This window comes from Lacerta agilis, chromosome 14, assembly GCF_009819535.1.
Source record: "Lacerta agilis isolate rLacAgi1 chromosome 14, rLacAgi1.pri, whole genome shotgun sequence".
In the NCBI taxonomy this organism is placed as follows: domain Eukaryota; kingdom Metazoa; phylum Chordata; class Lepidosauria; order Squamata; family Lacertidae; genus Lacerta; species Lacerta agilis.
In genome coordinates this window covers 26,880,144-26,891,621 of record NC_046325.1, presented here as the reverse complement: position 1 = coordinate 26,891,621, position 11,478 = coordinate 26,880,144, and the positions used below count along the sequence as shown (strand labels likewise).

The following is an 11,478-nucleotide window of genomic DNA, read 5'->3' as shown; positions in this document are numbered from 1 at the left end:
AGATCCCGAGACGGCTGCGCTGAACATCAACCTGGACAAAAGGCACATTCCATTTCCCCCAAACTTTTATTTAAAAGCCCTAAACAAAGTTTGACAAAAATCTCCAACTGCAGTTGCTCTGCCCAGCTGGAGCTGAAGAGGTGTTTCACAGTGCCACCAGATTTGTCTCCCCCACCCCCATTCGTCCACCTAAAAACCAGTAAGGACAACTGTGAATTTGTTTAGCCCCTTGCGGATACATCCATGACTGAAAACCACAAAGTGGCCTTTAGTTTAGAGGGAGGCCCATCCCTTTAATCTGGGGTGCTGCTTCCTCCACCACAAGCAGCAAGAGGGTTTTGGTTCCCCACCCCCACCCCCACACATGCAGAATATAGAAAGAAAGGCAAGTTCTGGGTTTCAGCCAGTAGACAATGGTTTGTATTGGGCAAGAAACAAAAAAATGAAAAAATATATATGCAGCCATCCCCCAGAGCATCAAGGAAAACCGTCGTCGTCGTCCTCTGCCATTTCCTTGGCGAATTCTAGATCCTGCTGCTCCCGCTCCCGGCGCTCCTGCAAAGCAAAAGGGAACCATGTGAATGTGTAGCTCTGCAGGTTGAGATGAAAAGGCACCTCCCTAAAAGGAGCGCTAAAAGACGGCATCTCATACAACCTCACAAACAAGAGCACAGGTTGTTTTCTAGAGAACATGTCACATTTCTCTTCTTTAAAGTTCCTATGGGTAAATACGTATCACAGGGGAACTATATCTTTAAACTGAATGAGAACTATGCTTCTGGGGCTATTTGCTCTGAGTGAGCGAGATCGTAAAAAATGCACACTTTAATGTTGCTGGCTACTATTTTGGCCACACTGAAACAACAAGATGTACTCTTCCTATGGACTGATTGCTCAACACTTTAGTTACTTAGAGCATCAAAATGTTGAAAACTCGCCCACAATGGAAGAACAAGGGGGGAGGCTGTGGGGTCAGAGAGGCTAGTCTGCCTCACCCCACCCCCCACAGACATGCCTCTCTGCGCATTTGGTGTGTGTTAAAAGGGGTCCTAAACAAGTACATCAGCATACAAAACTAACGTGTCTCTTTCGGATTTTGTACAAGCAAAGACAAACCCGAAGTATTTACAAAAACAAGGAAATGTAAACCCAAGAAAGCAAGAAGGAGGCAGGTCTGCCTGAATCTGCTGCAAGAAAAACTTCACATAGCTGTAAGATGTGTTAATGCCTACCAATAACAACTTTCATTTTTTAAAAAATCTAGCCTTTGATTATGAAAATGTTTGGAAGCAAGCAGGCGGTATCTGTGGCAATCACAGAAAGCTGCTGAAGTATTTCATCAGGGCTTCAGTGTCCTTGCGCCTTCTCTGTCTAGCGGAACTATAATAAATCGCACAGAAAAGCAAACACGATGCTTGATTTACATAGTTTATATAGGTCACAGAATCCAGCTTTCTTGGCACAGAATTTTAATCCCTTCAGTGCAATGTACACATGGCTTGGGAATCCTCACCTCTGCAGACTCCAGGTCCTTGTTATAAGACTTTGGTGGGAACCTCATAGCCTAGAAACAGCGGGAAGGAATAAGAGAAGGCAGGCAATTATGAATTGGAAGGCAGGCCTCACAGCAAGAAACTTTGCCACAGAGACTTTCAATGGCAGAAGTACAAACAATGGGCTTGTTTCTGAGTAAACACGCTTAGGACCACGTTGCAAGAGTTCCAGCAGCAGGACTGAAGTTCCACTTTTCTATCCAGTGCAAATGCAGGCATGCCCAGGAATGCCCGCTGTAAGGTAACTGCTGCACACTTGCTCCATTACCTTGACAGACATATTGTGAATGTCGAGGCAGAAGGAGATACGCTGGTGGAAGGCCAGCTGGGGCTCCCGTGTGGAGTAGATGTCGGTCATCTCCTTGGACTGGACGTAGCCCTTCTCATGGTTGATGCTGGCTTCAATCACGCCATCCCGAATGGCCTGGGAACAAGGCAGCACATCATCAGTTGCCTTCCAATGACAACATCCACAAGAGCCAAGACAACTCTTCCATTCTATGATTCTGTTTTCTCCTGCTCCAAAGGCTACAACCCGAACCAATGGGTTGAAGTTACAAGAAAGGAGATTCCGACTAAATAACCTTCTGGTGGTAAGAAAGTGTTTGACGGTGGAACAGACTCCTGTGAGAAGGGGCAGACTCTCCTTCCTTGGAGGCCTTTAAGCAGAGGTTGGATGGCAAGCTGCCATGGATGCTTTACTTGAGATGCCAGCATTGCAGGGGGTTGGACTAGATTACCCTCAGTGGGGTCCCTTCCAACTCTACAATTCTTTGATTCTGGACTAAGATTTTAATTCAGCACTGAGTGATTAGGTGGGGAAGACAGGCAAGTCTTCCAAAAGGCCATACCCTCACATTCCAGCTGGGTTATGGTGAGTCGTTCTGGGGAAAAGCATTCACCACCACACAATCAGAACTGCTTCCTATTGTATTAGTTCACATGAACAGGGCTAAGAAACAAAACACACCACAATAACCTCTGAATCCTTTGGAACTTTGAGGGAATTAATAGTCTTGTTACTGAGGCTGGTATCGAACTGCCTCACCCAGCTGCTCATTGTGTAGAGAGAAATAAGAGGGCTAATAGTAAACAGGGCAGAATAAGGGGGACAAACGGGTGTGAGCGTTTACCCGACGCAGTCTGTATTGCCAAAAGGTCCCTCACATATTTCCTGCACACACATTTAGAGCTTGTATATTCTATGCTGGGAAATCAGAGCTTAGAGTTATCTGGATTATGGTGGCCCAACCCCTGGTATTTTTCAGTATCTTCTGAGATACTGAAGGATAAACCCATCATTCTTGGCAGATACATCATGGCATTTGTTTTAGGACCCAGAGGTGGTCAGAGCTTCAACAGCCTCACCAAGCGAGAGGGTGAGTGGGGATTCCCATTCAACTCAGTACGCTGCAGGCACTCACCTTGGCAACAATGAATTCAGCATCTTCTGGGCTGTCCAGCTGCAACTTCTGGGCGATGTCAGCCAAGGAGATACGAGAGTACGAAAGGCTGATCATGCGGACACCTACACAAGAGACGGAAAGGCAACCTTTAAAAAGTGCAAATGGGGTGAACACACTTAAGGGGCATCCACCAGGTATCTGCCATCTTTTCCCTCTGGCTCAAGGGGCAGCTTCTGCAGGAGCAGGGACCAGCTTGCCACCCACATACCCCAAAGGAAGGTGATACATTCACTGGCAACTAATCAAGCTCAGTGACAGAGCACCTGCTTTTGCAGGAATAAGGTCCCAGGTTCAAAGTTCAAGAGTCTCCAGGTAGGGCTGGGAGAGAACGCTACCTGAAATCCTGCAGAGCTGCTGCCAGTTAAGTGTAGATGATACGGAGCTAGCTGGACCAATGGTCTGACTCAAAAGAAGGCAGATTCCCATGTTTGTGGATCCACAGCTGAGTTGGGATTTCAATCTCCGCTCCAAACCCAATTCCCCAGGTTGTCATGAGATGTGATATCATGACTCTTGAGGATTTGGTGGTTGCTCACCTGTCTTAATCACATTGTGTCTCAGCCGGATGATGAGGGTGTATGTCCCATCGGCCTGGAACTTATCACTAAACTGATCAAGGACTTGGTTGAACTTGGCCAGGTTCCCAGTCCGAACAGCTGCAAGGAAAGAAGAGAGATTCAAGAGACAATAAAAGCAAACCATGGTGTACATATGTATGGTCTGTATGCACACATATATGTGGTGTGTGCATGTACGTGTGTAAGTAACTGCAGCCTAGGAATTCTAACTCCCTCTCCTGTGCTCCAGTAAATTTATCCCCTTGCTGAGGCCTTGGGTTAGTGTGCAGCGTGTCTAAGGGCTTCGCCACAAAACTGAGTACAAAGTACAAGGGGTATGTGTTGCAAACTCAAACAAACCATCACCCTGACTTTTTAAGTGCTTGTGGGTGGGCCGTGCGCACACTGTCCCCACCAGTTTTGCATGGCTGGTGGTGCTTGAAGGATGGGAAGTGGGCCATTGCTCTGTGCCCACAAGGGCCTCCCTCTGCTAAAAAAAATGCACTGTATTATGCACACCTTATGTGCAAAAGAAAACAAGAACATTTAGTACAACACCTTTCAAATCTAAGAGGTTACTGACTCTTAAGAATATGACAGGGTTGATACGGGAATTTAAATGAGGGGGAGAATCATGTACACCCCCTTGAGCTCCTTGGAGAAAAGGTGGAATATAAATATTCAAATGGACTGTCTACTAAGAGAGATGCTGAAATCACTTAAAATGGGGGGGGGGGGAATTGCATTGTTACTAAATAGTGTTTATTCCATATTCTAGAGTTTCTTTTGTTGGGATTCCAGTGCTGCAGTACCGTTGGGCTGCTGTGTTTTCACCAGCTGCGCCACTTACCTTGCGTCAAGAGAAAGTACGGCATGAGAGATCTCTTCAGAGACGGCTGCCGAAACTGCAGTCTATCTGGGATCTCGCCTAATAGCAGCTCCACCACTATCAGCAGCTTATGGACCTAGGGCACAGATGCAAGAGACGCATTTGTCCTGCTGTCTCAACCACAAAGCAAGATTAGGGACGCACTCCCTTTTCATCGCTACTCCACAGTGCCACCTGGAGGTGCTAGTCTCCACTCACCGTCTGTTTGAAGCCAACAGCTGTGTGTTGTGGCGCTTTCCGCAGGGCGTTTGTCATGGTTCTCCGAGCTTCAGAATATTCCAACTGGATGGCCTTGATGCGTCCTGGAAAAGAATAGGAGATCAGCGCTAGAACGGCTTGCCAGAGATAGAACAAGATAAAGCTGCCTCCAGAGAACACCTCCCCACATAGTTGATTTTGCACTGCACAGGAATCTGTGGAGTGGGATGGGAGGTTCCTTAAGCAAGGCTTATTTGCTACAGTCACTCTTGGGCACTGTGCCATCTATGCCAATCCTGCCCATCTTTAGTCTCCATGTGGTTTGTGGCCAGCAGGGAACTTTCGCTTTGCAAAAACGGCACTTGGTTCATGTACTGGCAAATCTGGGCTACCCTAGCCAAGTCTGGCCCAATGTTCTTTGTTGTCCCGGGTGAATCAAAATTTTGTTACCCTCTCCACCTTGTGTCTCACTGAATACTGAGCAGCGTAACAATAGCAGATGAAAATAGTGGTCTGTTTTCTCATTTTCATTTTTAATGTCCATCACTTTGTTACTTCCTCTCCTTTGCAAGTATACTATGCCTTACAGACAGCCGATGGAGAGTTGAAGGTTCTCAGCTGCATTCCCTGGAGTGCAGCAAATATAAAACCCAGCTGATGAGTGACTAAGCTGCCTCTACGCGCCTCCTGCAGAAGTGCAGATAACAGCTTCCTGTCTCTGGGCAATGCATGTACCAGGAGCCCCTGCACATGTATTTAAGGCTAAATTTTCATTATGCTTTAAAAACTGTAATTTGCTTTGAGTTCCCCATTTGGAAGAAAAGCAGTATGTGTGAAAATAAGTGAATAAATAGCTTTTGTAGAAAAACACTGCAACACAAAGCACAGCGGGCAGGGAGAAATTGCTCTGCTCTGCCCTGAAGCCTTAAGCAGCTGGTGAAATGAACATGTTAAAAAATTTCTCCGTTGTCAGAATCTTAATCCAACCAAACTTAGCATCATAGACTTGTAGAGTTGGAAGGAACCACGAGGGTCATCCAGTACAACCCCTGGGATGCAGGAATCGTTTGTCCAATGTGGGGCTCGAACCCACAACCCTGAGATTAAAATACTTAAACTACAGGTTGCTTGATGGGTTCACATATGAACCTGGATGTCAGTGCCAACAACAGACAAGTGTCAAATGTGTTATCTGGTTTTGAAATTGGCGTCATCATAACCTTAGCTCCCTCACCTGCCCAAAGCACGTTTCTAGCTGCTACGGCTAAAGAAATAAGCTTGAAAACACTTGTGTAACTGTTGAAGAATCTCAGAAATCAGAGGGACAATGGGGATTTCATGTTCTGCATAGAAAACCTGTGTCTTCCTCTTGCCAGCAGAACAGAATAAATTATGGTAGAGGCAAGCATGCCTAAGCTTTTCAAGGGATTGGCTATTTTAGGTTTTTTGTTGTGGGGGAGACATGATGATATAATACCAGTTACACAGGTGCCTATTTTGAGCTCCATGTTTGACCCCAGGCCACCTAAGATCTCAAAAAGTGTTGAAGTGCCAACTCTCACCTGTGTAGTAGAGGTACCTGGCCCACTCATTGTTGTTTGCCTGCTCAGGGAACACCGATTTGGAAACCAGCTTTTCTGCCTGGTCATAGAGGTCGTAGTGAAGGTAGTTCCTCAGCAGCAGATTCAGGAGGGTAGCCTGGCCATCTGCATCATGGCGAAGCGTCGCTGTCCTTAAGCGGGCATGAAGGAAGCTTTGAAAGGAAGAATGGAGAGAGGCTGTGTCAGCAGGATGCTTGGGGTAAGAACATTAAAGAGGAGGAAAGAGATGAGAAAACTGCAACATCAGTATTGCTGCCAAAAGCTTACCTCCTCACCACATCCAGCTTGTTCAAAAACTCATAGATGCGAGCGTGGTAGTAGTAACACTTGGCCACCACCAAATCAAGGGCTCGGCGGTTCTGAGGACTTATTTTTTGCATCAGATCGTCTGAAACTTTCTGGGCCTGGATGGAGAGAGAATTCATGTGGTGGGCTTGCAAGGCTGCACAGACGAGTTCCTCACAGTGACACTTAGGGCTCCAGGGCAACATTTGCTTGTTTAAAAACATAAGCTTTGAAGCAAGGTCTGCAAGAAGCACCCCTTATGCCCCTCATGGATATTCTTGGTGGAAGTGAAGCAGGCTGCCATAAATTACTGGGTCAGAATTGGCCTAGCAGAGCCCTTGCTCATCTCCAAACAGAGTTCACTCAAGTCTATACCAAGACTTGGTGTTCTAAGTTAAGATTTTGTGTTTGAACCTACAGCTTTTAAGTGTCTATCTGGGTTTGGGATGAGAGGAAAGTGACGAAGGATAGTGTCGAATTTTGCTCACTTATTTCTCTGCCCTCCCTCTAGATCCATATCCAAACACTGGCAGTTCTTTGCTTTCCACTGGGGAATGAGGCACACAAGAGCAAGTTGTGCATTACCTCTTGGTAGCGCTTGCTATTCATCAGATAGATGACCAGGAGTAGCTGGAGATATGCTTCTACCTCTGGCAGAAGAGGAGTAGAGGCTGCCTTTCCTGTGCGGGGCCGGAACTGTAGATCACCTTCCGTGTCCATAAGCTATAAAGTGTGACATAGAGACAAAGAGAGAGGTGATCAGGTCAGTGAGAAGGTGTCATCCCACTCCACCTTCTGATTCTCACAGAATGATGCATATTAATGCCTAAGGAGACCAGATGTTGCCCACTTATTGCAACTGAATGGCTAGTAAATCTTGAAATTAGTCACAGGCAACACTGAGCAGCAAACCAAAATGATGCTAGCGCTCCACAGAGCAATGTTGAAATGGGCCCCAAAGAATCATTTGAAGGATGCCAAAGTGGGAGTTCTCCAAAACATGCACCAAGCCTGTGAACCTCCTTTTCAACTTGCCTCCTCCAGGAAGCCAATGAGGAAGTCCCGCACAGCACTGTTAGATGTGAAAAAGCCATTGATAGCTTTCTGGAGCACATTGGGGTTGAGGCGTCGGGAAGTGGAGGGCAATGCTCTCAGGGCACGCAGGACATAGCGTGGCTCCTTTCCAGATACGGCTTTCTCCAGCTGCTTCACATGTTCCTTAATGTCTGCAATGGTCAACAAACAGCACCGTTAGATGAATAGGCTAAGCTATATGGTGTGGTGGACAATTGAACATTTGACCAAAAACCTCAAAACAAAACAGAGCTGAAACCACAAAACCCAAGAACACACCTAGTTATATCAGGCAATCTAAAACAAGGGTCTCAGTGCCTCTAAACAGCAAGTTAACTCAGATTCCCAATCAATGATGAAAGGAAGCTATTTGCTAGGAAAGTTATATCTGGAGGAACTGTAAGTTTAGATGGATGAGTCTATATGAGCAATGTATGTGCTTGATTACTAGGGATACGTGGTGCTATGATGGCGATTTAACATCCTATCCTCTGTTGGTATAGCACTCTCTATACTGGTGTAGCACTGGGCCAGGTGAAAAAACAATGTCAAGTAGGCATCAGTGACGGGATGCTAGAAGCTGTCAAAATGCGCCAGGTACTGATGTTGAAAATGTTCCAGACAGATTCAGTAGAATCACAGCGAAATTCAGGGATGCTACCAAAGTAGTTATGGCCAGTTTGGAAGTTACAGAGAAGTAAACATGTCATTTGGTAGAAGTAGTATGTCAGTGAAAAACAGTGCTTTAGAGACCCACTGGATTACCATGGTAAAACCTTTCTTAATGTTGTGCATTCAAGAGCACTTCTTGATGTCAAATGAGTGATATCCCTCATTTGGGATAATTTTAGCCAATCCCTGTTGTACTCACAGGCCAGATAAACAGTGTATCACTTTCCTACCATTTATGTGTAAACTGGATTCCAATCCACACTGGCTCTCGTGCATGGCGCTGCAAGCAATTTTGTGCACACTTCGTGCATCCAATGAAGGCTTGCCACAATAACCCATTGCTCCTGTGGCAAGGAGTGGGCCGGTGGAAGATGCGACTGTACTTTTGATCTTAAAGCAGAGGCTCCTCTGCAGTGAACTGCTCTGGATGCCCAGGCTCGCACCCCTGTGGTCATCTGATGGTCCCGCTTTCTCAGTTCTGACCCACTTCTGCCTCTCTTCCTCTGCAAAACCATTCTCCTCCATCTTTTAAAATTGTAAGGTATATTTACAGTACCCACTGGAGTGTATGTAGTGTTGGGAGTGTTCCCAAGTATGAAAGCTTGCTTTAAAAACTTAACACATTTTGGATGGCCGCAACAATATAGAAACCAGCCCATCTTTGTGCTACAGAGATCAATCCTATACATGTCTGTTCAGAAGAAAGCTCCACTGAGTTCACTGAGTTCAATGAGACTTTCTCTCAGGTTACTATGTACAGGACTGCAGCCTTAGTCAATATGTCACTGGCATGAAATCAATATCTAGATTACAAAAGCGCTGCTGAAAGGTTCAGGCATGCTCACTTTCTTCCAGCAGGCAGGTCCACTCACCAGCCTACTCTCTCCACACTTTACTGTAACCTAAATAATTTTTAATGCACATTTATTAAAGAAAAGCAAAACATAAAAACACTATCAAAAAAGGGAAAAAGCAAAGCAAACAGAAAATTGTCAGCTCACATTCACAGTGCAGCAAGCAATACAACCATCTTAATATACACATACAGATCACAATATGCCACCCAAATAGGAATCCAAATGAAGATGTTTATAGAAAGTGAATTCAAATGTTAACAACGGCTTTTTTATTCTCAATGTGTTGTCAGGGAGATTCATAACAACCAAACAACACATAAATCTAAACACCTAGATCTAAAACAAAGTAAGCCCAGTCATACACATACAGTGACAGAAAATTAGCAGCAGTAGCAAACAAAGCCTCTCTGCAGTGAACTTTCAATACATGTAAATTAGTATACAAGGATGAGTACAGGCAAGTCTTTTTAGAGAAGGAATTCCAGAGTTACAGTGTTATATACAGGGTCAACAATTATGGTGTTGAATTTGAATTATAGAGACTCTTGAGAGTCCCATGGACTGCAAGAAGATCAAACCTATCCATTCTCAAGGAAATCGGCCCTGAGTGCTCACTAGAAGGACAGATCCTGAAGTTGAGGCTCCAGTACTTTGGCCACCTCATGAGAAGAGAAGACTCCCTGGAAAAGACCCTGATGTTGGGAAAGATGGAGGGCACAAGGAGAAGGGGACGACAGAGGATGAGATGGTTGGACAGTATTCTTGAAGCTACTAACATGAGTTTGGCCAAACTGCGGGAGGCAGTGAAGGATAGGCGTGCCTGGCGTGCTCTGGTCCATGGGGTCACGAAGAGTCGGACACGACTGAACGACTGAACAACAACATACAGGGTCCATTCCTGCTAACCCAACACTACCTAAAGATGGAAACTGGAGCAGCACATCACCTGCTCAATCTCTTCCTCCATGAAGCACACAAGTGGTGGCTGTTCATGTTTACTTGGATGCAAATTGCAGAGGTGAAAGCTTCCCAAGTAAACATGATATAGAACTTGGGCTATATAAAAACCACTACCTTGCCCCAAATCCCAGAATGGTGATACTGTATTAGGATTGCAGGATCTTCTGCGCATTTACGCACATTTTAAAACACCTGCTGACATGCTGCCCTCCCTAAACTACACAGGTGACCAAGGTGTTTGTACACGGGAATGCTGCGCGTTATTTCTGTCTAAACCCCCCACGCTCCCCAACCCTTGCACCGCGCTGTATACTCCAAGTCTCCACTCCCACGGGACACCCTGCTATTTTAGGTGGGCGCTGCAGCAGCTTAGCCCCGCCCCTCCAGCCGGGCTGTGGACCTCTCCACCTTTCTCCAGGTACACAACACGGCTGGCCAATAGGCGCTCGACCCTCCGCTGGCCACGCCCTTATCGAACCCACAAGGTGGGGGTTGCCGCCGCCGCCGCCGCCCCGTCTCCTGCTTCCCCCTCCCCCCCCCACCTCACCTTCGAGCGTGACGGCGTCGAGCTCGCGCTGCGACTTCTCCCCCGAGGCGGGCTCGGCCGCGGCCGCCTCCTCGCGCATCTCAACGTCTGCGAGCGGCGGGGGAGGCTGAGGGGGCTCCGCGGGCTGCGGCTTGGCCTTCTCCGACCCGGCGCGGCGCCGAGAGCCGCCTTCCTGCTTCATGGCTTCACCTTCCACACACACACACACCGGCTACGGCCGTGACTGAGCAACTATCGCGGAGGACGACGGGAAAAGCCAAGCAGGCTCGACGAGCCGATTGCCGAACCGACGGACGCGGACGAATGGATTGATTCCTCTCTCCCTGTCCCCACCCCCCACGCCGCGTAGGGAACCATAGAGAGAGAACGGCGGGCTGCGACGCCGCGCCTCGGCTTCCGGGTTGCGCCTCCTCCTCTTATTCTTTTTTCTTTCCCCTGCCGAGAGTGAAGAGCTTGAAAGCGGTGGAGGGAAGGAGGTGGCGGGCCGGCAGCCAGGCTAGCAAGCGGGAGGGGCGGTGGGAAGGGCCTTCGAACTGAAATAATAATACATTTTTTAATTGTTGATTTAATTTCTATACCGTCCTTTATCAAAAGATCCCAGGGCGGTTTACAATATTCCTAACAGGGTGTGTGGAAATAAGAATCAGAAGAATCTTTATTTGTATCAGCCACTAGCCATGGCAATAAAAAATAAATAAAATGTACTGAAGATATAGGTAAAAACTTAACTAGAAAATACATTTTGGGGGTTTTACATAAATAATCAAATAATAGGTGTTTTTTTTCTAATTGCCTCCGCTAAAAACCGTGCAGTGTGTG

The 11,478-nt window shown here is 46.7% G+C and overlaps 1 protein-coding gene across 1 annotated transcript; it reads right to left on the bottom strand.

Moving 5' to 3' along the window:
• Positions 1-397: 397 nt before the first annotated feature.
• On the bottom strand, positions 398-10,942 carry PSMD3 (proteasome 26S subunit, non-ATPase 3). Its single transcript, XM_033169299.1, has 12 exons — positions 10,660-10,942; positions 7,585-7,775; positions 7,135-7,272; positions 6,532-6,668; positions 6,226-6,416; positions 4,664-4,767; positions 4,427-4,541; positions 3,556-3,675; positions 2,978-3,081; positions 1,822-1,977; positions 1,514-1,564; positions 398-555 (listed from the first exon to the last, which is right to left on the bottom strand). The coding sequence occupies exons 1-12, from the start codon at positions 10,838-10,840 to the stop codon at positions 478-480; spliced, it is 1,566 nt and encodes a 521-aa protein (XP_033025190.1). The 5' UTR covers positions 10,841-10,942; the 3' UTR covers positions 398-477.
• Between the last annotated feature and the right edge of the window lie 536 nt (positions 10,943-11,478).

Excerpts from the sequence above, each read along its gene's own strand:
- PSMD3 (XM_033169299.1), bottom strand. The coding sequence starts at position 10,840 with ATGAAGCAGGAAGGCGGCTCTCGGCGCCGCGCCGGGTCGGAGAAGGCC. Across the intron at positions 6,417-6,531 it reads AAGCTGGATGTGGTGAGGAG|CTTCCTTCATGCCCGCTTAA; the intron begins GTAAGCTTTTGG and ends TTCCTTTCAAAG. Across the intron at positions 1,978-2,977 it reads CTGAATTCATTGTTGCCAAG|GCCATTCGGGATGGCGTGAT; the intron begins GTGAGTGCCTGC and ends CCTTGTTCCCAG.